Source organism: Neolamprologus multifasciatus, chromosome 7 (genome assembly GCF_963576455.1).
Source record: "Neolamprologus multifasciatus chromosome 7, fNeoMul1.2, whole genome shotgun sequence".
Lineage (NCBI taxonomy): Eukaryota > Metazoa > Chordata > Actinopteri > Cichliformes > Cichlidae > Neolamprologus > Neolamprologus multifasciatus.
This window is the reverse complement of record NC_140445.1, coordinates 54267241-54289885: the sequence shown is the minus strand read 5'-3', so window position 1 is coordinate 54289885 and position 22645 is coordinate 54267241. Positions and strand designations below refer to the sequence as shown.

At 39.6% G+C, this 22645-nt stretch overlaps 1 protein-coding gene across 1 annotated transcript; it reads left to right on the top strand.

Moving 5' to 3' along the window:
* Nucleotides 1-8713: 8713 nt before the first annotated feature.
* On the top strand, nucleotides 8714-19293 carry sema7a (semaphorin 7A (JohnMiltonHagen blood group)). Its single transcript, XM_085165679.1, has 14 exons — nucleotides 8714-9293; nucleotides 9482-9621; nucleotides 10227-10268; nucleotides 10353-10448; nucleotides 10730-10832; nucleotides 10965-11075; nucleotides 11304-11446; nucleotides 12755-12933; nucleotides 13230-13338; nucleotides 13857-14040; nucleotides 15918-16030; nucleotides 16369-16514; nucleotides 16706-16764; nucleotides 16879-19293. Exons 1-14 carry the CDS (start codon nucleotides 9173-9175, stop codon nucleotides 17280-17282), a joined length of 1950 nt encoding a protein of 649 aa, XP_085021805.1. The 5' UTR covers nucleotides 8714-9172; the 3' UTR covers nucleotides 17283-19293.
* The last annotated feature ends 3352 nt before the right edge of the window (nucleotides 19294-22645 follow it).

Sequence of the window (22645 nt, the reverse complement as noted above, 5' to 3'; positions counted from 1 at the left end):
TTACATTACACTACACAACTTTATGTTCTGAGTAACCATCTTAATATCCCAGAGTCCACAATTGTTCATAACATACACATTTATTGTGTGTCACGAATGAGATCCTCTCTTAAGTTCACTAGAGCAGCACATATTCTCAGTATCTTGTCTACTTTAGGAGCCATGCTTATAGGAACAATTTGTGAAAGTATTTTGTAGACTTTCAAGCGTCTGATTGCTCTTTCAACATGGATTCTTACATTTGCAATCCGACGTGTGTATGTTACCTGTTCCTCAGTTAGCTGTCTACGTTTTTTTGTGAAAGCGGGTATTACTAATCTAACTTTTCTCTCAAAGAGTAAGTCTTTAATTGTAAAACCTCTATCTGCCATGACTTCATCACCAGGTTTTAGGTATGTTAATATTCCAGAGTCCATTGTGATAAATTTGTCACTACATCGGCCGCCATATGCCGCAGACACAAACATGATTAGTCCACATGGTGCAACAGCAACCAAATATTTGACTGTGTTGTGTGAATAATAATGGCTGTATGATTCCCCTCTTGAGCCCAGATTTCTGGGTTTCTGTAAAAGGGTCTCACTGCAGTCTATAATGCATGTAGTATTTGGAAAGTTCTTCTTGAAGGCTTCAGGCATAGTTGCTTGAATAGTTTCTTTTGGCAGCCATGGAATTAATGGTCGGAGAACTTCCTCCAGCTTGTCTAACCAGTGTGAGATGATCTTGCTGGCCATGCTTTGTGATATATGAAACTGGCGGCTTAGGTCACCCATTACTCGGTTACTCTTTAATTTCATAAGTGTCATAAGGACTTGATCTCGGACAGGCATGGTAAATTCATTGTTGTCATATCCTTCCAGTGTCGACACAAGTGTGTTAAATGTTTCTAAGGCTATCCCAGTGTACAGCAAAGCGTCTGCATCATTTTGAAGAATGAAATATGCAACTTCATCACACTGAGTCATCTTATCCTGCACATCTTTTCTGCGAGACCTGTTGCAGTATTGATGGTCTTGTTGCGAAGGATCCTCCCACTGTGTGTGGACTGAGTGCAGATGTGGCTCAGGGGGTTGTGTGGAGATGCTGGCCTGGTCTAATTCCACTGAACATAACACTGTGGAGTCTGAATAAGACAAAAATATGATCAGATGTACAGTCAAACTGTTAGCATAAGAGAAACTGTAAAGTGTCACTTAGCTTATTATATTTTTTGAGTGAAATTTCTCATTCTACATTTTTTCACACAAATGCAAAATCATAAATGTCAACATAAAATGTTCCTAAGTCCCCTAAAAATTTGTCACAATTTTATTCCATTACTGTGATTAGATTTTATTTTTCATTCTAAAAAAAAGTCACCAATGTTGGTATTTTTGCAAAGGTTGCTTTTAACGTTTTTACTTGAGTTTTCTCGACTTGAAAAAACATGTTCTTTATAAACACAAACCTAAGACTTTTACAGCCCTTGGAGCTAATCTTTTGGCAGCATGCGGCTGGTGTTAATTACTAACCACGGGTGTAAACTTTCGTTAAAATTGAGACTTGGCTGCTAATAACCAGCTAGTGCTGATACTAACTCCATTCACCATAGGCTATTATTTAGTAAAAGTAATTGCGTGATTAAAATGCGAAACGGTGGCAAACCACATTTACACTTTCACTTACCGGGTACAGATTCTGTGTTTTTGTTCGTATTACTGGAAGCTGTCACACTCAAAGTGGTCCGAGTGAGCTTTCTTCTTTTCTTCGGTGGGGGTCGGTCATAGCCAAGATAAAGCTCCGGGTCGGGGTGTAGCTCTGTGGGCTTTTTATCGATAAAATGAAAGGAGCAAACATAAACTCTCTTTGGAGGGTGTTTGAGTCTTAAAGCTGCCAGCCACGCTAGTTTCCGATCCTCCTTCCGCGGCATAGAGTGCAGTGCGTAGGGCGGTGGGCACGGACAGGCCTTTCTAAGTTGCTCATGTTCAAGGCAAAATGTTTCTAATGCGTTTTTCAGTTTTCTTGAATTATTGTGGCAGCCGACGACAGCACACGTTGAACCCGAGCTCATCTTCGAACAGGTAAAGCCACTTATTACCGCACAAAGTAACTAATTTTGTTGTTAGCAACGACTGAACGCTGGGTCTCGCTTTGAGTAACCGGAAGTATAAAACCGGACAACGGAAGTAGTGGTCTGTCATGGCAGCCTACGTACGCTCTTACAGAAACCTGTGGATATCATAAAGTACACGGAGGTGACGCTTATGCACGTGAGTGCGAATGGTAGAGCACGTAAGCATGCACAGTTAACATAAATTAGTCAGCTATAACTGATCACATATTCAGATATTACCAGCGGCGTATTTAGAGGGGTGGCATCATTTTGCATATGACGGTGCTGTTTATTGAGATAAGATAGCATTAACAGTTTGAAGATGGAATGAAGGTGAGTGTCATTATCACTCTGTGTGCCACGCCTCCAAATCACATGACCAGCATGTGATTAAGCTGACATAGCAACAAGCTGCACCCACGTTGATTCTGTATTTCAGCTTGTGTTGAGTGGACTTCAAGGTTTTAAAATTTTAATGACAGTTCAGTAAATTCGGAGTCATGATATCTATCTATCATTATCTATATATCTATACACATGTATACATACATATACGTACATATACATATATGTACGTATATGTATGTATAGGTACGTAGACAGACAGATAGATAGACAGATATGTCGTTTGTATTTATTTATTATGGAGGTTGTACATTACAGAAAATCAAAATGTATAGTGTAACTGAAAAGTTTAATTATGTGGGCAACAGAAAATAATTAACTTACAGACTATATTTATATGAAACATGTTTATACTTACTGCATTTGAATCAATTTAACCATATGTAACACCTGCACATGTGTTTAAAAAAGGCTTTGATCATGCCACCCTCATAAAGATATGATGCACACCTTCATGTTCATACCTGTCTGAACATCTTCATCAGCACAGTTCTTCTCCCTGGACAATTTCTCTGTCTTTCTTTTTCGTTCCAAGTTCATTAACCTCACAGCCTCATGGAAAAAGCTTGTTGTACAGGTGTGAGGCTACGCAGCCTTCTTTGGGGGGCAGATTAAACCACTCTTTGCAGCACTTTCTTATTGGCTTACGCAGTTTCTAATCATAGAGGAGTTTAGGATGCTTTCGACCACACAATGCGACAAAGAAAGTAGAGCTGCACCGATGACATCCTGCTTCAGCCTCATAAAAACAGCATTAAGCTGAGCTTAATAATATTGTCTGTATTTGTGAGTAATTGTTGGACATATGCGTACACAGGTAGTTGACTGTGGTCACCAACTCCACAGCTTCTGCTCTAAGGAGGGAATGAGGCATGTGAACCCCTCCTAAAATTTACCACCATCTCTTTTGTCTTCACCCCACTGATCGAGAACAAGTTCTTCCACTTCTCTCCTTTAGATAGACTCTGTACAGTACTTTGTTTTTGTTACTATTATCCATGATATAAATATTCTTTCTGTGAAAACTGTGTGTGTTTCGGTTCCGTGTCCTGTTCTGTTTGTATATGTGGTTTTTTGCTGCTGTTGCAGCCAAATTTCCCCTTGTGGGACAATTAAAGGACTATTCTATTCTATTCTATTCTATACTTGTTGGAGATAAGATAAGCAGCAGCTGTGTCATCTGCAAACCTCCTGAAATTAGAAATATCCTGTCTCAGAGTGATGCTGAAAAACTAGTTCACGCATTTATTACTTCTAGGCTGGACTACTGTAATTCATTATTATCAGGAAGTCCTAAAAACCGATGAATTCACAATCCTGCTCCTCACATAAGGTCTTAAATAATCAGGCCCCATCTTATCTTAATGACCTTGTAGTACCATATCACCCCATTAGAGCACTTTGCTCTCGCACTGCAGGCTTACTTGTTGTTCCTAGAGTATTTGAAAGCAGAATGGGAATCAGAGCTTTCAGTTTTCAGGCCCCTCTTCTGTGGAATCAGTCTTCCGTTTGGATTCATGAGACAGTCACTATCTCTACTTTTAAGATTAGGCTTAAAACTTTCCTTTTTGCTAAAGCGTATAGTTAGGGCTGGATCAGGTGACCCTGAATCCTCCCTTAGTTATGCTGCAATAGGCATAGGCTGCTGGGGGACTCCCATGATGCATTGAGTTTTTCCTTTTCCGTCACCTTCCTCACTCACTATGTGTTAACAGACCTCTCTGCATTGAATCATACTTGTTATTAATCTCTGTCTCTCTTCCACAGCATGTCTTTATCCTGTCTTCCCTCTCTCACCCCAACCGATCGCAGCAGATGGCCCCGCCCCTCCCTGAGCCTGGTTCTGCCGGAGGTTTCTTCCTGTTAAAAGGGAGTTTTTCCTTCCCACTGTCGCCAAAGTGCTTGCTCATAGGGGGTCATATGATTGTTGTTTTTTTCCTCTGTATGTATTATTGTAGGGTCTACTTTACAATATAAAGTGCATTGAGGCAACTGTTGTTGTGATTTGGCACTATATAAATAAAATTGAATTGAACTGAATTGATATGACTGTCCAGATACTTAGCCAGTGCTGAGTATGATGGTGGAGGACAAAGAACCATACATGTTTGCAGACTCTGGCCCGCCTGTCAAGAAGTCTAGAACCCAGTTTTGCATTGATTTTCTCAACCCCGACAATAACATTTATTAGCTAGTGTCTGTGAAATTATGATATGCTACTGTTATAACCCCAACTCTTTGATCTTTGGGCTGGAGGAAGAACAACACTCGGTGTTTAATGCTCAATCAACAATCACTTTATCAATACAATTCTTATAATTCCATACAAACACTTTAAGCATTACAGACGTCCGTACAGGAGACGTGCCCGGGAGGGTGTCCGGCAAAATCTCGAAGTGTCTAGACGCTTCTCACATTCTTATAGCTTCAGCCCCCCTCCAAACTAAGCATTCACATTCTTCCTCTCTCTCAGTGAGCCTAAGTTACAACCTTGGATTCCTGTGCAGTATGTTTTGTTCTTTCTAATCAGACAAATAAGGCCATGAGTAAATGAGTTAGAGCAGGGTTAATAACAGCTGATAGTGCATCAGAAAAAACTCTTTGTGTACTCATACTGTTGTGGATCCACAGTAATGTCAACCGAATCCTTAATGTGGGATAAAATCAGCCATTCTTGGTAATGCCCTTCACAGCTGAGTCTTCAAGCACAGGGGAAATAATGGACCTCTTACAAACAGGCAACACAGCTTGGGAAAGAGAGATGTCAACGTATAGTGAGTTCCCCAACACAATCTCTTAGAACCGGTTCCATGATGTTCTCTCATACAATGTGAGAATGTAATCAAACTGCTTGTCAGAGGGTAACATTTATGTATAGGGAGAGTGTGACTTTTATATGACTTTTAGGACACTTGAGCCTAACATTAGCTTGCATAATGTTAGCTTATAACCAGCTGTTGTTGTGGTTTAGCCAGCTGATTGTCAGCTGTCCGTAGATGGGAGGATCACATGTCTAATCTGCTGACAATAAGTAATTACGGCAATATCTGGAAAAATTAGCATATCTATGCACATTGTCTTGTGTTAGAGCCATGATGTCAGTTCATCAGATGAATCTTGAGTTGAAAAAGCAGTGGTGAAGGAGAAAGATGAAGAGGAGCAGGAGAAACAGATAATAAAAAAGAAGATGGCTTTACCGCATTGAAGGGCCAATGGACGGGGCTTATTGTAAAATTCCAGGGGTGTCCAACTCCAGGCCTCAAGGGTCAGCGTCCTGCAGGTTTTAGATGTGTCCTTGATCCAACACAGCTGATTTAAATGGCCAAATTACCTCCTCAACATGTCTTGAAGTTCTTCAGAGGCCTGGTAATGAACTAATCATTTGATTCAGGTGTGTTTACCCAGTGTGATATCTAAAGCCTGCAGGACACCGGCCTTGAGGCCTGGAGTTGGACACCCCTGCATTACATGCTGATAGCATCTGCCCCACCCAATTCCAAACATGAACACTTCTAACAGAACACAGCAGAGCCACATTTAGCACAAAATGTTTTCTCAGTGCCAAATTCAGCACACATTTGCAGTAAATTGTGCATTCAAAATCCAAGTAAATCCATTTTCTTAATGTTTCATTTAAATACTTTAAACCAAAACTCCCCGGTCACACAATGATTCATGACAGTTTTTATGGTCTTGTTTTTAAAAATAAAATACAAATCACTAGACCTCAGCCGCCTCATAGGTAGTCATGACCATACGTCTGTTAAAAAGTATGAAAAACTATGCGGAACGTTCCAGTGTCATGTGCTGTGACGCAAAGAAGACGGCAAATATATCATTTATGAGACACAAACATACCTTACAACCTGTATTTTTTTACTTTATTTTTTATGTAATACAGTAAAAAAAAATGTTTTATTAAGTTAGATTTGAGTAACTTATTTATATGGTATAGCAGGGTATCGGCCTAAGGGATATTGAAGTGACCTGCGTGATGATCGGTAATTAAAGGTGCTGAACCTGTAGAGGTGCAATCATCAGAGGTTATCCAGTAGAAACAGGAGGATTGACAGTAAATCCAGTTCAGTAACATTTATTGGTTTACCATTCTTTTATTTTAATCAGACACTCCTTCTTGAGTGTATGCAGGTCTCTATGGGCTGTGTGGTTCCTCTTAAAGAAATATTATTAAAGAAATATTATAAATGTAAGAGATTATCAATAAAGAACAGGTTTGTTGCTTTGGAAGGTGTATATGTGTTTGCTTTTGATGTGTTGCACACATGGGACCAACTAAAGAAATGTGTGACAGTTCCTTAATGGCTTATAGCAACAATTATGTGGATTATCCAGACTGCAATGAACAACAGGAAAAAGGTAACTACATTCGGCAAGCATGACCAGTTTATATCACACAGACTCCAGCATTTGTGGACAACCTCTACAGAGCTAAGAGGACTTCAGCTAAATATTTACATAGTCATGGATGCACACAATAAGCAGCAGTAAAACAAAAGAGAAAAATGTTCAGGGTGTAACTGAAATGTGAATATTACTGAAATGTGGAAGGTTTTCCCAGTGCCCTCGTTGTGATCTCTGTGTGGTTTGTCCACCTGATTAAAAACTGACCTTCGTTGCAGAAAGGGACATAAATGTTGTTGCTTGTTAAGCTCAATGCTCTGTGTAATCTCTAACTCCTCTTTCTGTGCATATGAACATAATAAAACTATGAGTGAGTTGGTGACATTTTGAACATAGGGCTTTATTGTGAGACACCCTTCAGGGAACAACAAGTTAGATTTACAATTTCAGACAAATAAGATTGTTTGGAAAATTTAAAAAAGGACGTGTTTGTATGCAATAAAGCATCTTGTTTGTGTTCCGGTACAGAAAAAAAGCCACAAAGCTAGAACGAAAAAAACCTGCAGCTTCAAGTTGTTATGTTGGAAAAAGACACATGGTCATCTTAAAAAGCAAATATAGAAATACCACAGCTGGAAAACCTGCCTCACACTTAAACACACGATTCTTTAAACAGCTTTTAGGGCACATTAAATACAAAAATAACTATTTAGGGTACTTCCATGTTTCACTGTATATAAAAATTAATCTCTGTTTTTTACTGGAATAAACAGGCTAATCCAAAATAACCTCATGCTGCTGTGCCCTTTCTCCTGTTTCAAAGGATATGCCAGATGTAACCTTTGTTTTTCTTGATATTTCTCTACATTGTTTCTTATTTTTACACTTTAAAAAACTCTAAAAGGATATTTTGCTTTCCCCTTTGCATTTCCAAGTTAATTGCTGGTTTTTAGTCTGTGGAACTAGTGAGAGTAAACCCACCCAGAGACTCCAAGAGGACCACCTAATTAAAATGTATGGGGTAATTCTGCAGAGATGGTGGTAGAGGTGTAGTTTGCAAAGGCAGAAAAAACTTTTTAAAATGTCTAAAAACTGCACATCAACCAATCAGTTTCGTTATAAAACCTCATTGCTTACCATGCACTGCACTATCTACTACCTCTGTTGGTCCCAGCAAGTATTTGATTTAACATTAAAATATAAGGAGTAGTGGAGAGTGTGTTCTCCTACTGCCTGGGTGTTTGGTACGCAGAGGCCACTACTGCTTACAGGAAGCCTGCACAGAGGGTAGTCAACACCACCCCCAAAAAATATTGACTGCCCTCTGCGACCCCTATAGGCCATTATCATTTCCACCTGTCTCAGAAAAAACAGAACCATCACCCTGCATACCACCTGGGTGACCCGCTGCCCTCTGGTCACCGCCTCAGGTCACTCAGATTCCACACCTCCAGACTGACTAACAGCTTTTCCCGGTGGGCCATTGTGACTGTAAACAAAACAGATGGTTTGAGCATCTGACAAGGGACAAAGATGACTCCTGGGCGCCTCCTTGGTGAGGTGTTCCATATTATGTCTCTCGGCTGGCCTGGGAACGCATTGGTGTTCTGTTTGTGGCAATTTTTCTCCTTTCTCCATAAAAAAGAAGTTGTTAACATATCTCACACCTTGATCTCGTGAGAACGCCATTAGACCCGCGTAGCTGACTGTGCTTCAAAGCAGGGGAGCTGCTTGCAGGTAAACTACCTGAGCAGCATTTACAATGCCACAGACCTTTAATTCTCGTAGAAACTTCATTCAAACGTGATATAAATAATTAACTTTTGCTGATAGATTTTTTCCTCGACATTATTTATCTTGTAACGAGGAAGAAGGTTCATTTAAAACAATGGACCTAAAGGGTGTCCAGAATTTCGGTGTCCAGTAAAGTCGGTTTACGAAAGGATTTAATAGTGAAGCAGTCGGTGTTAAAAGGATTACAGTCAGTCTGATCTTGCGGTATAAGGCTATCCGAAGTCCAATCGACTTTTTTTTCGGGCTACAGGCTCAGCCCAGTGCAATAAATAACGTCATCTATACGAGGTTTTTAATATGATAGGTGACGCAAACCCCACGAATAAAGAATAAATGTTTATATTAAATTGACACAAGAAACAATCCATATCTTTTTAAGACTTGTGTTTTATATAAGGCAGCATGAACAGCATGCCACGCCCACGAGGTTTTTTATAGTCAAGAGGATGGAGCGAGTCGAGCAGATTGCTTTTGAGGGTGCAAAGGGATTGTAGTGCAGCTCAGCAGCTAAGGCGCAACATGAAGCGTTTTCTTTTCTCTTTATTTTGGCTTGTCGGGGGTTTACAGCCAGCTCTTTCTGCTGGTTTGAAGGATACACCGACTCTCGGGTCCAAAAATACTCCTCGACTTCTGAGCAAAGGTAGGTTGCGTTAACATCGACAGATTGGCAGTATTACATTTCGAAAGCTGTAGTGTTTGTTTCCTATTCACTTTAGTCAAAAACACTGCAAGGACAAATCCGATTCATCTTCTCATGTTTTGATGTAAGTGCAGAATGCGGTAATTCCTGATTAAAGCATTATTATGAGATGCTTTTTCACCCTGCAGATATTCTGAGCGTTGGGCTTGAATACCAAATTAATCAGAACTACAGTGTGTTGTTCTATGAGGAGGGCTCAGATGAACTGTACCTGGGAGGCAATGATTTTATATTGAAACTCAATGTGGACGACTTCCACGTCATAGAGGTGGGTTGGAACAACATATTGTAAACTAACGATGGTCTTTATTTATGTTTTCTTATTATGTTGTTGGTGGTGTTTCTTTTTCCCCCCAATTCCTGTGGGGTTAAGCAGTAGAGCTGCTGTAGTTTTACAGCTAGAGCCATTAAACCCAACAGATGGTTGTGACAGTCCTAATAAGCGTCTGTCTGCCATACAAGACCTTGTACTGTAGCCTCAAAGTGCTCATTAAGAGGTCCAGGTGCTGAGCTCATGGCACAGACAGATTCATTAAGAATAGAATATGTAATAAACCAGAAATTTCAGTATGACTTTTTTTTTTTTTATCTTAATGTTAAATTTTTAATAAGTAAATGATTCTTGACCATAAGAGAAGAAATGGGTCTTATCATTGATATCACTAATGGATGTCGTGCTGTGGGAAGAGGAGCTGAAGGGAATCAAGAAGACATTTGAATTAAGGGAACTGGTTTTAGTCTATCCTTTTATTAATCTATCAGACAGCTATTTCTGCTGTAATTAGTTTCTTAGTGATTGTTTCAGATGCTTCTTATGTTTTTGAAATGTTGCTAAAGTTATGGCTAATCTGTCTACAATCAATGTGTTGACAGAAATTTCATCTGAATGCAACGGGGCAAGAGGAATGCCAAGAGGTCGGTGATTACAGAATGATCAGAGATGTGCTAATAAATGCATTGTGAAAATGTTTGCATAACAAAGTTCTCTCTGTGTCATAGGACCCCTGTGAAAATGTTATCACTGTCATTGAGAAGTTTCAGAACAACCTGTTTGTCTGCGGGACGAACGGACAGAAACCAGAGTGCTGGCAACTTGTGAGTGATTCTAAAAAGTGTTAAATGTGTTAAACCGTAGACGAAAAGTGTGTGACTTTCTGCACTTCTGTGACAAGTTAATGGAAACTAAACTAGTTACAAGAAGCAGCAGAGAAAAGACAATTAAGGAGTGGGGCTCTGGTGCTTCTTGTTAAACTTTAATTGGGTGCCATCATCTATAATTTAATGAAGGTGCTGGGTGTCTGGTGTTTTGTGGTTTCCTGTCACAGTTCTCTTGAAGTAATGTCACTGTGTTCTGTTGACTCTCTGTGACCCTGCAGCGCCCTTCAGTGAACAATCGGTCTCTTGAAATATTCGACAGTCGTGACGGGACAGGAATCTCTCCATTTATCTACACACAGAACTCCCTATCGCTCACAGTAGGTATGTTACGCGCCGCTTTTGTAGTTACCATGTTTTCAAGGTTTTAATTATCAGTGTGCAGATTAATGTAACTGATTATTCAAAAATTCAACATTTTTGCCCCTTTCAATTTGGTGTATTGGCTATTTTTAGAAGGGGATCTGTATGCAGCAGCACCTTTGGATGCTGATGGAAGTACATTGCAGTTCAGAAGACAAGCTGGCCGCAGGACTAATGTCTGGATGTATGACAGCTGGGTCTCAGGTAAATAAATACCTGCTCTTATTTTATAATAGAGGAAAACTACTGTAATTTAATACATTGGTGTCGTATAATCAGAATATGTTTGACTTAAAAGTTTGTCTTTGTCCTCACCCTATTGTAGGGTAATTATGCTTTGATTCAAGTTTGATGTGGCAGGCTTTCTGGTTTTTTTTTCAGTTCGTGCTACACTGTAAACATTTTTTTTTTTTTTATATCATGTTTTCACAGAGCCCACGTTCGTCTCTGCGTCATGGGTGCAGCGGAAGGACGACCCAGACAATGAGAAAATTTATGTCTTTTTCCGTGAGAAGAACTCAGACCACAACCGAGAGGCTGACCCACTGATATCTAGGGTTGCCAGAGTTTGTAAGGTATGGTGAAAAAAGCTGAGCTAACATCAATGAAACTCAACTTTGCGTACAGATAAATTCTCTAAAAAAATCTTCATCTCACTTTCAAGAATTAGGAACAATCAAAAGTCTTGCTGTGACTACATAAGCAAACCTTTTTCAAGCATTTTGGAAGGTGGATTGTGCCCGCTCATTCTGGGACCCTTTGTGCCCAGTCCTCATAGGATGGACCACACCCACCTTTGAACTTGGCACTCAGTCTAATTTGATCTACAACTGGATAAAGTTTTGCGAATGCGTTTGGCATGAGTACAAGGCTCGGCCATTGACAGAGTATGTCCAACACCAAAGTACTTGAAGCAAATTTGAAGTGGGTTTCAGTTTCAGTTCACTTGCCACACAGTTGGAAAATGTTGTAATAATGTTGTAAACTTTAGAACAACAATATTCATAATGAATGGCAAAATGTGATCATGCCCATTAAAATAAAGGAGAGGCATTATTGGCTCAGAATGTTTGAGAGGGTGTGGTAATAGCACAGCACAGGAAAGGTTGTGTCAGTCAATTCAGTCTGAGGTTGAACAAATACTTTTTGACACATCAACAGTACAGTTAAAATGACACAGCTAAAAAACACAAAACCTGTGAGATGAGCTTAAAAACTCAGCTTCATGTCTTGCAACTTTAGTGATGAATGAAAAGAGAACAACTTGAAACAAGTCGATACTTAAATGTAATATCCACTTGATATCTTATTTTATGTTACCACCGTCTGCTGTACTGAATCTAAATTAAAGGCAGCGATTGTGAATAATTCTAATATTACTTTGTGATGGTTTGCCATGTTTCTTTTACCGTAATAATCTGCATAATTTTCCATAAAGAAGAAACAAGATACTAAAGTCTGTCAGATTAGAGGTGCTTGATGTTGATGTTAGGCTTTATGTTTTTATGGAAGCAGTAGTTATGCTCACCCAGTATTTCCTCTTATATCAGGATGTTGCATTAGTCATGTTAGTTTAAAACCATCACAAGAAAATATTGATTTGCACAACCAAGCAAAAGCAAACAAACCTTTGACCCACCACCAATACCAAAAAATTGGACTTCATCTACTTTACATGAACCAGCCCGAAAAGCTTTCATTTTGCTAAAATGTTGTTTTCGGCATCCTCGCTTGACATCTGTGCAAAACGAGACTTGTCCTAAAAGTGTTCAGGTGTTCTCGTTTCACATTTCTTATGCAGCTCAATGTAATGGCAGCTGTATCGAATAACCTTCAGCCGAAGCAGGATTAATGAGTTTCCTCCTGTCGGTATCATATTTCAGGTGGATGAAGGTGGATCAAAACGATTCTTCCAGAACATGTGGACATCTTTTCTCAAGGCTCGTCTTGTGTGTGGAATTCCAAAGGAGTCGCTGTATTTTAACCGCCTCCAAGATGTTTATGTGATGCACGCAGACAACTGGCAAGACACCAGGGTCTATGCCCTCTTCACGAGCAACTGGTTAGATGCTTCATTTTTAATATCTAAGCAACATGTAAACATGACAGTGACACCACAATCAAAAGCAAAACATTAAGATGGGCAGTATTGCTTTAGCAACATGACTTTCCATTCCTTGTATCCTAGGACTGTAGCTCCAAAAACACATGATGTTAGACTGTTGGTCAACTGTTTGTCCTCATTTTCAAGGGTGTTGCCCTTCTTCCACTCCCATGAGCTGAGGCAATAACAATTCACAGATGATTTAAACCTATGATGAACGCTCTGGCAATCTTTCTTTCTTATATCTCCTCTAGGAATTCTACAGCAGTCTGCATCTATACCATAAAAATGATTGAAAATATATTTGAGAACTCCAAATTCAAGGGCTACAACGACAACGTTCCCACGCCAAGGCCAGGAACGGTAAGAACTTTATTATGTTGCTATGTTACTTTACAGAAACAGAATTTACAGACAACTTCCTCTAATTCTTTTATTTTTACATTTCTATTTTCGTTTTACTCACATGCAGTCTAAGCAGTTTATTCTATATCATGTGCATGAGTACGACCTGTGGTTTAAAAAAAAAAAAAAAAAGACATGGAAACAGCTGTGTGCATGGACTGTTTCATCACATTCATTGTTTCCATCATAGAGACTGTGTTTATTTATTTGACATCCACTGAGATTAAATGGAACAAATGAAGGCCCTTTATATTTGCAGTTTCCCCTCATTGTGGCACAACCATAATGCAAGTTTCAAAAAGGGGCTGACACCGATCGCGGTCCTTTCTCTGTTCATGTTGCTATATTTTGTAAATAAAACCACCCCTGTAATTTACGATGTGGAAAAGTTTGTCTGTGCTTTGTTTTTGGACAATTCAGACTATTTTTTTTGCCTTTCATCCAGTATACAGACTATTTTTGCATTTATTTTTCAGTGTTCCACGAACAGCAAGTCTTTGCCACGTCACACAGTCAATATTGTGAAGGATCACTCAGAAATGGCCGACTGGGTTGACTCAGATCCTTTTTATATAAGCACCAACAACTACACCAAGATAGTCGTGGACAGAGTTCAGGCTGCAGACCAAAGATTTTATAACATTCTGCTTCTAGCTACTGGTATGTCATTGTTCAACAGCACAGGGTCCTTGGGATCTTGTTTTGTCATTAGTGCCTTCGCTGCCTTTCAATTGTCTTACATTTTAAGAATGCATTGTCTGTAATATCTGTTAGGAACAATAAGCTAAAAATACCTAGCCAGTAGGGGTGCAACGATACACAAAATTCACGGTTCGGTTCGGTTCGATACTTTGGTGTCACGGTTCGATATTTTTTCGATACAAAAAAAATGTTCATGCCTTTTTATTAATTTGTCATTTATTAAATTTTCACGACACATTCTGCACCACATCTCTGTGCGTTCATCATTTGTTTGAAGCCAGCTCACCTCCTGCAACCACTTTTCCGAGAATACGCGCTTCTTTTGTGGTTCGGACTCCTGACATTTCTTTGGAGGTGGAGGAACATCACAGTAATTGCTTAAAGGAGCTTCTTTGACATCTTTAAGAGTTCTAAACAAATGTCTGTCCTCCTCCAGAAAATCTTATGTACGCAAACACACGTTGCAACTTCTTATCTTGTGCACGTTTTTTATTTTGACAGCGAATGCGCACCTGCGGACCACTTATGTGCAGCCCTGGTTATTTAGCTCGTCATATTGCAGCCACAGAAATTCTTTTGTCCATGAAACCATAAAGCTGCACTTTCTTTTTGTCTTATAGTCTGATTTGTCATAACTTTTGCGTTTTGTCACTTCTTCACCCTGACCTGTCTTATTTGGCTCAGCAGAACTAAAATATATATCCTGCTGCTTTTACACACGCACTAACATAACGCTCAGCGATTCTCTGCGCGATCAACCTCTCACATGTTTAAGCTGCGGGAGATTTCACTTGTCATGTTTGCATAGTAAGCTAACGATTGATAAGACGATGTCAGAGGAATTGGTGCGCAAATTATCATCACTCACCAATCAGTACTGTCGCTCTCTATACACAGTTCACGCGATTGCAAAGTGAAAGCAGAAAACAAGCGCAAATTCAAACGTGATTTCAGTATGTCACATATTGACAGTGGCCGATGCCAATGACATAATTACCCAGCTACATTTCCGAAAGAATGCAAAAGCATTGACATATATTTTTCCTTCCTACGATAGGCCGACGGGCAGGGCAGAGATAGATTTTGGTAGCCCGACTGGAAAAAAGCCCCAGGACGTCGGGCTAGCGATTTTGCGAGCCCTGTATCTGATTGAGGAATCACTCATCTTTGGAAAAGAGAGTTTATTATGGAGAAATGTCTCTTTCCAAAATAAAAGCTATACTATACGCTTCTTCTGGGCTTCCCACTAGTGCTGTCAGCGTTAATCTGAAATTACATTAATGTCACAACACGGCAAATCTCCGTTAACGAGCTACCGCGGATCGCCTCAAGAGTGGGGCTGGAAGACGTCAACACATTAACGAGCTAACTGCGCTAACACACTAGTTCCCACCAATTGAGCATTGCTGGCACATCCAACATACTGTTTTACTTTTGTCCATGACACGCTTACCTTCAGGGTCATACGTCACATGAAAACCAAAATAGTTCCAAACGCCAGATGTGAATGAGGGTGGAGGAGGTTCAATTTGCCATGTTGCAACTAGCCTAGCTTCTGTCTCTAGCTTGCCCTGCGCTCAGTGAATCTGTGTTCGACTACTCCGCCTAGGCTGCACTGTCGAGCGCAGATCCACTGAGCGCTCAACACAGACAGCATCGTCAGAAGGAAAGTTGATAAAATAAATTAAAAATGTTGTATCGTTCGATACATATGCGTACCGAACCGAAAGCACTGTATCGAACGGTTCGATATCGATACGAGTATCGTTGCACCCCTACTAGCCAGATATGTCACTTGCAAAAAATAACACAATATCAAATTCCTGTTCCAACAGATTCCGGGAAGATCCATAAAGTCTTGGAGTCTGGGTCAGAACCTTTTATCATATCTGAAACGCAGCTCTCCAACTCTTCAATCATACAGTCAATGAAGCTTGACTCTAAAAAGGTAGGGTTCATTTAAAATGCCATACTAAGTGCAGAGCACTGTGCTTTGCCGTTCTGGCATCAGTGTTTCTCTCAGCTGCTGTCAGCGCCCACCTTCAGTGAAACACGATGTTGCTATTTCTTTTTGCAGAGCGTCGCATTTTATCTGTCGGGTCATTGCTTTTGTGCTTCACATGCAGCTATTTTCAGCTGACAAACACCTCGTGTGCATTAGTTGTCTAGCGCCAGGAAAAGCCACGTCTATCAATAAGCAGGCTATAGAGTCTACAATTTCACCAAAAAGAAAATCTTTTCATCCGGGTTTAAAGTAAATTTCGATTTTTGTCTTCCTTTGCTCAGAAAACATTAATTGTGGGGTCTGCTGAGAGAATAACTGCAGTGAACCTTCAGAGTTGTCAGGAGTACAGCAAGTCTTGCGAAGAATGTGTTCTGGCCCGGGATCCATACTGTGCCTGGACTAACGATGGATGCACCTCGACTGTCCCGTAAGTGCGAGCAGCAGTCTTACCAAGACCCTCTGGCACATTTTATTATTATGTTTTGCACAATACCTGAAACTGCTGTAGAAATGAATCCTTTGCATATTCTTTATCAGAATTGAATTGACAGATAATCAAAGAGCAAAAAATCTTGCAAAAACATCACTCACTGAAACGTGTTTTATTCGTCTTTGCAGCGGGAGCATTCAGAATATCGTGGATGGGAAAACAAACGTATGCAATTTAACAGTTAAAGGTAGCTAATGATGAGACGTTTATTCATCTTGCTGTAGATTCCAGGAACAAATTTAGTCTGATCTCTCTGATCGCTCTCTTTCCCTTTTTTCCCCCTTTCTTTCTTTTTTCCAAGAGCTAAGAAACCGGACCAAACGTGAGATACCTCCACTATCATCAGTGCATTTGAGGACAGTTCATTCAGTCCCCCAGGGTGCGCCTTTCTATCTGTCCTGTCCTATAGACTCCTACCACGCTGAGTATACATGGGAGCAAAAAGGCCAAAAGAGTCCTTGTTTGCAGATGCTTACCAACTGTCTGCACCTCATTCCTTCCATGTCACAGGAGAAGTATGGCACGTACAGATGTATTTCAGAAGAGAAAGACTACATCAAAGTGGTGGGAACATACGAGCTCATAGAGAACCAAGACCCAAAAAAGTGCTCAAAAAGCAATACACCTGACAACTGGAACGCTGCACCAGCTCTTATTCCAGAGATGACATGGATCACGCTGCTTGTAGCAATAACTTCTTTTTGAACGGACTCTCTGTTACTCACTACTTTTAATTTGCAGTGTCAAAATGTCAGGCCCTCTGTACTCATGCAGCACTAACGGAAATCCATGTCAAGCCTTTAGCGGAACCTAACACAGAAACATTTCTGCTGTGAAAAAAAGTTTATTGTTTCAAAGAGGGGCTTGAACAGGAAGGGGAAAGACAAAAGAAAGCAGTACAACCGGTCAGCAGTGCACAGCTTGAATGGTCTCTAATGGTGATTGAAAACATCGCAGCATCTTACATAAAACACTTTAGCTGAGTACCTTTCTTCCTTTTAACACAATCAAGGAAATGGAAGGCACAGAAAGTAATCAGAGGTAATTCCTCCATACATGAATGTATATCTCAAGTCAACAACACTATTAAACTATGAGCGTAAGTGGGAAGGCTTCCAGTCAAAGGGCCACAGACAATATTTAAACAGTAAGTCTGCTTAATTGTAAGTCTTATACAAACTGAAGGGAAGAGAGCTCGTTCCACTTTGGTCCATATAGAACCAAAAAAATGTAAATTATCTGTTTTGACATTGCACTGCTGACCAGATAATTTAGAAATGCGTCTCCACCTTCTTTTTGCCTAGCCGTCTCAGTGCTCAGAAAGGTATCTTAAAAATGTACAATGAAAATATTTGGCTTTGTATATTGGGAAATGGCTTCTCTCAGTATTTAAAAGCAGTTATGTCAAAACATGCAAAAAGTTGGCCTATTTGTAAATGGACTTGTTCTTATATAGCGCTTTTCTACTCTGTCTGAGCACTCAAAGCACTTTATACAACTAATTCAGTCACCCAATCACACCCATTCACACAAGCACTTTTTTCTGACCTAAGTGCTAAGTAGTCTACCATTCATACACATTCACACTCTGATGGCTGCATCGGAGAGCAACGTAGGGTTAGTATCTTGCCCAAGGATATTTGGCATGCAGACTGGAGCAGCCTGGGATCGAACCACCGACCTTCTGGTTAGTGGCTGACCTGCTCTGCCACCTGAGCTACAGCCACCCCAAAGTGGCTATTGTTATCATTTCTAACACGTACCCAATTTCAGTGAGTATGTGTTTTCCTGACGCTGCGCAGAGTAGGGATAGTGAAGGTGGATGAGTTGGCATTGCTCATCCACAGCAGGGATAATGCATAAAAGAGGAGAAGAAGCAAGTGCAGGTAGTGTGGAGTGGATGGAAACAATTGTCGGGGTGATTTGTGACAGAAGGATAACAGCGAGAGTGAAAGGGAAGGTTTACAAGATGGCAGTGAGACCTGTTATGATGTGCGTTTTGAACACGGCGGCAGTGACAAAAAAGACAGGAGGCCGAGCTGGAGGTGGTATAGATTTTGTTTTGTTGGGATTAGAAATGAGTCGACGGCTGAGACGGTTTGGGGAAGTGCAGAGGAGGCGTATTATTATTATTATTATTATTATTATTATTATTATTATTATACTGGAAAGTATGTTAAAGATGGAGTACCTCCATAAGAAAAAAATATCTTATTTTTGTACACATTTTGTGTCCCTTCAGTTTGACAGTATTATAGCACTGATAGCACTTTTCTTTTTTCTTTTTTTTCATGACCTATACTATAATACAAATAAAATAGTGCACATAATATTGTTAAAATGAATTATTGCAATCACCTTGTAGAGAAAACCTCTAAAGAACACAGAGTTGGCCTCAGTAGCCTGAGATGGAGTCAGATTCCTTACCTGAATTATTGCTTTAGTCCTTTGATAAAGAGTGTTATAGAGCAATAATGTAGCTAATAAACCACTTAAAACTTTATTTACACCAGAATGTAGTAAGCTGTGCCTTGTGTTGCTTTAATTCTATGGATTTAACATAATGTCTCTTTATAGCTTGTGTCATCATGTTGCCTTACACACATGTATTTTGGTACAGCATTAAATTATTTAATCCTGAATGTTAAAAAAATGTATTTATATGAAAAGTATTATTTATTTCATTATTCACAAAATATTTAAAGAGATAAGAAAACTTGCTAATGTCTTGTAATGATTTCTTCATCATAAAAAAAAGAGTGTGACAATTTACTGTTCACAAGGAGTCATCCTATTAGGTAAGATCTTATTATTTAATCTTAGCAGGCTGTGTTTTAATCAGTCAGAGTACTCAGTAAATAACTTTCAGCATGACAAGAGGGCAGATGACAAAGCAAGGATCTTGAGCTTAAGCTCTTTTACCTAGATCTAGTCTCAGCGTTCTTAATGACGGCACAGAGTACATCCTGCTTATGTAAAGAGATTTTTTTTTTTTTTTCGGGGGGTGGCACTACAGTGTATGTGCATAGACAAAAACAAGAAATGGAAAGGAATTTGGGTGGAGTCTCATACGATACGGCTGTAAGATTTTATTTCAGATTAACTAATTGAAGTCCAGAAACTCCATGGAAACCTTGTGTTGTTTATGCTTCTCTCATCCTGTCTCCAAATATGAGATAACACAGCATCCATTATCCATTATGGTGTAACACTTGACTCTGAACTTGGCTCTCACAGTGGTGGTCTCAGTCTTTTGGCCACACTCTGTTGACCAAACCCTGTTGTTGCAGTTTCATTCTAGGAAAATACGCTCTTTCAGCCACTGACACACTATGTTGTTGTGGGCTCTGATTTACAGCCACATGGTTTTAACTGTTTTGATCTGCAGAGTCTACACAAATATTTAACACTGTAGAAGGAGATGGTACTTTCCGCTGTTTATGGTTCATATGTTGTTCTGTCTGTCTTAGACTACTATAATTATAATGAAGCTTACTAAATCTGTGGCTTAAGACAGAATTTACACAATCCCTGATCTAACAACTAGGTTTGTCCTTTGGTAAACCATCTGCATGCGCTCATGTTTTGTTTATGTCTGGGTTCTTTTCTGAGTCACTCCTCATCAAGTTGTAGAAATGTGTCAAGTGGTGTTATAGAGGACTTACAGCTAAGCATCACTGATAGGCTTTACTTTAGGACTATGTTAAGAAACACTTACGGTATCACAACACTAAGCTGGTGCTGCATTGGTGTCTGAGGTTACAGATATGGTGACTGACAAACATGTTTTTGGTTTCTGTTCTGTGTTGATAAGAGTAAATCTTCATTCAGGACCCCAAGTTTTCCTGTCCTTCTTCTCACAGGAAGACTTCAGGAAGGAAATTATTGGAAAACAAACACAAATTGCGATTAAGGAAATTCTTAGAAGTGAAAGCAAATGTTAGAAATGTAGCTTTTCACATGTGCGTCATGTTGTTTAAAGTTTCTGAGAACGCACAATAGTTTGCGTGACATGAATTTACAACGCCTGTCTGTAACTGCAATCCGTTGCCAGCAGACGTCGCTGTTATCCAACAGACCTGACATCGGTTCACGCTTCAACGCCTACCCTGAACTGAACACAAATCCATGGCTAACCTGACCCTACAAGCCAAGGCTTAGAATAATACTCGCATGCCCATTTCACCCTGAAAGTGATTATCTCAGTTAGAGTGTAGTGTATGGGAATTCCAAGGTCCCCGGGGAGTCGACATTACTCAGAATAGCGTGAATTCCTTGGGTAACAAATGAAATGCGACATGCATCTGGTGTGATAGGCCTTGGAGGGTGATTCAGTGCAATCCTCCAAGGTATGCATGTGCACTAAAAGTATCAGAAAGGTATGGTTTGTGATTTTGTCACTTCTGACTTGTTTGCACTTGCTGTAGTAGGTGCTGGTGTGTTACATGAAAATTCAAACGTTCTCTTCTGGTCTGTGAGTCACGACAGATGATTCCGTGATAACTTGGATGTGGCGGTTTCCCTTTGAAGTAGAAAACAAAACAACCTAAAAAAAAAAAGCAGGAAAAAAATAAACAACAAAGTACCAGATGAGCCATTGCTTGATTTTATTTGTACAGTACTTCCTCAGGAATCCTAAACCTGTAGCTGCTTGAGCTGTGGGGTACTTGAATGTTTTGGTAATTACTCGACATGTGTGTTTATGTATAAGAGAAGGCATATTCATGCTGTGACTGATTTGAATTGTTCTTTATTTTTCTTTTGAAATTCCAGTCAAGTGCAGACTATTATCCATTTATGTTTTAAGTGTTTGTACTTTTATTGAATTTCATTAAAAAAAAAAAAAGCTTTTAATTTAATTTTTTTTAATTTTTTGTTCTTCAGGGTTTGTTTGTATTTTTGTTTTTTAAAAATATACTGTCCTATCGATTTTAAACCCTAGTCCTTCTGTCATCTTCAGGGCAGAAGGACTAGGGTACATTACTTCAGGGTAGTAAGGTTTATGGTGATACCTGGGAACATCTGTGTGTCCTCTTGTTTCCTAACTTAATCCCTAGTAGGACAAGTAGATGGGTTTATTTATTTATATATATAATTTAAAAAGTTGTTTGTAGCTGTGCTTGTACTGGACATTTTCCACTGCTGTGTTGAATTAAATCTTAAAATAAATCACTTAGAATGATCACTCCTCTCCAGGGCCACATTAGGATTTATGACACTGAGTTAAATCACGTTGTTTTCAAAGCTTTTTGTTTGAGAAGTCTCAACACAGCGTTGTGAAGTTTCTAAATAAACATACTCTGGACGACGTTTTAAAATGATCTGAAAGGCTGTACATATTTACAGTGTGCACACGTTTGGGAATACTTTTGGGGATGTACTCCATTAGGTGTGAAACAAAATGTGGTGTGAAGAGAGGGAGCAGAAGCAGGTTCAGAGCAAAGAGCTGGTGAGATTTTAACAGTTAAAGTAAATGTTTAAAGCATTTAAAAAGACATCTGGAAAATAAAAAGAAGATAGAAATCTAGATGGTTTACCGCAGGGGCTTGAATCACGAATACAACAGGAAATTGTACGGCAGCCGAGCAGGCAGCCAAGAAGGAGGAAAAGGAAGAGAGAGAGTTAGTTTTGTATCAGAATCTATTTTACTTTCTGACACAAAACAAAACCTAAAATTTAAAAAAAAAAAGTAAATTGATACCCAAAAGACAAGTTATATTGAGACTTGACAATTAAACAAATCGTGACAGGGTCGAGGGAAGAATATAAATCTCCTGGTGATTACCTGGATAAGAAAATGAACACTACCCAGACCTGTTTTTTAAAAAGAGGTTTTGGGGAATTTAAACTCTTTGTGGTGATTAGCACTTCTGCCTCATAGCAGTACAGGCTGAGCTTTTCCTGTGAAGTTTGTGCGAGTTGTCTTTTGCCCGTTGCTGCTTCTTTTCACAGTCCAAAGACATGCATAGTTGGACTAATTGATGATTCTAAATTGGCCATAGGTGTGTTGAGGGGGTACTCTGCCTCCTTAGATAAGCTCCAGTTTGCAATATATGGACAGTGATACA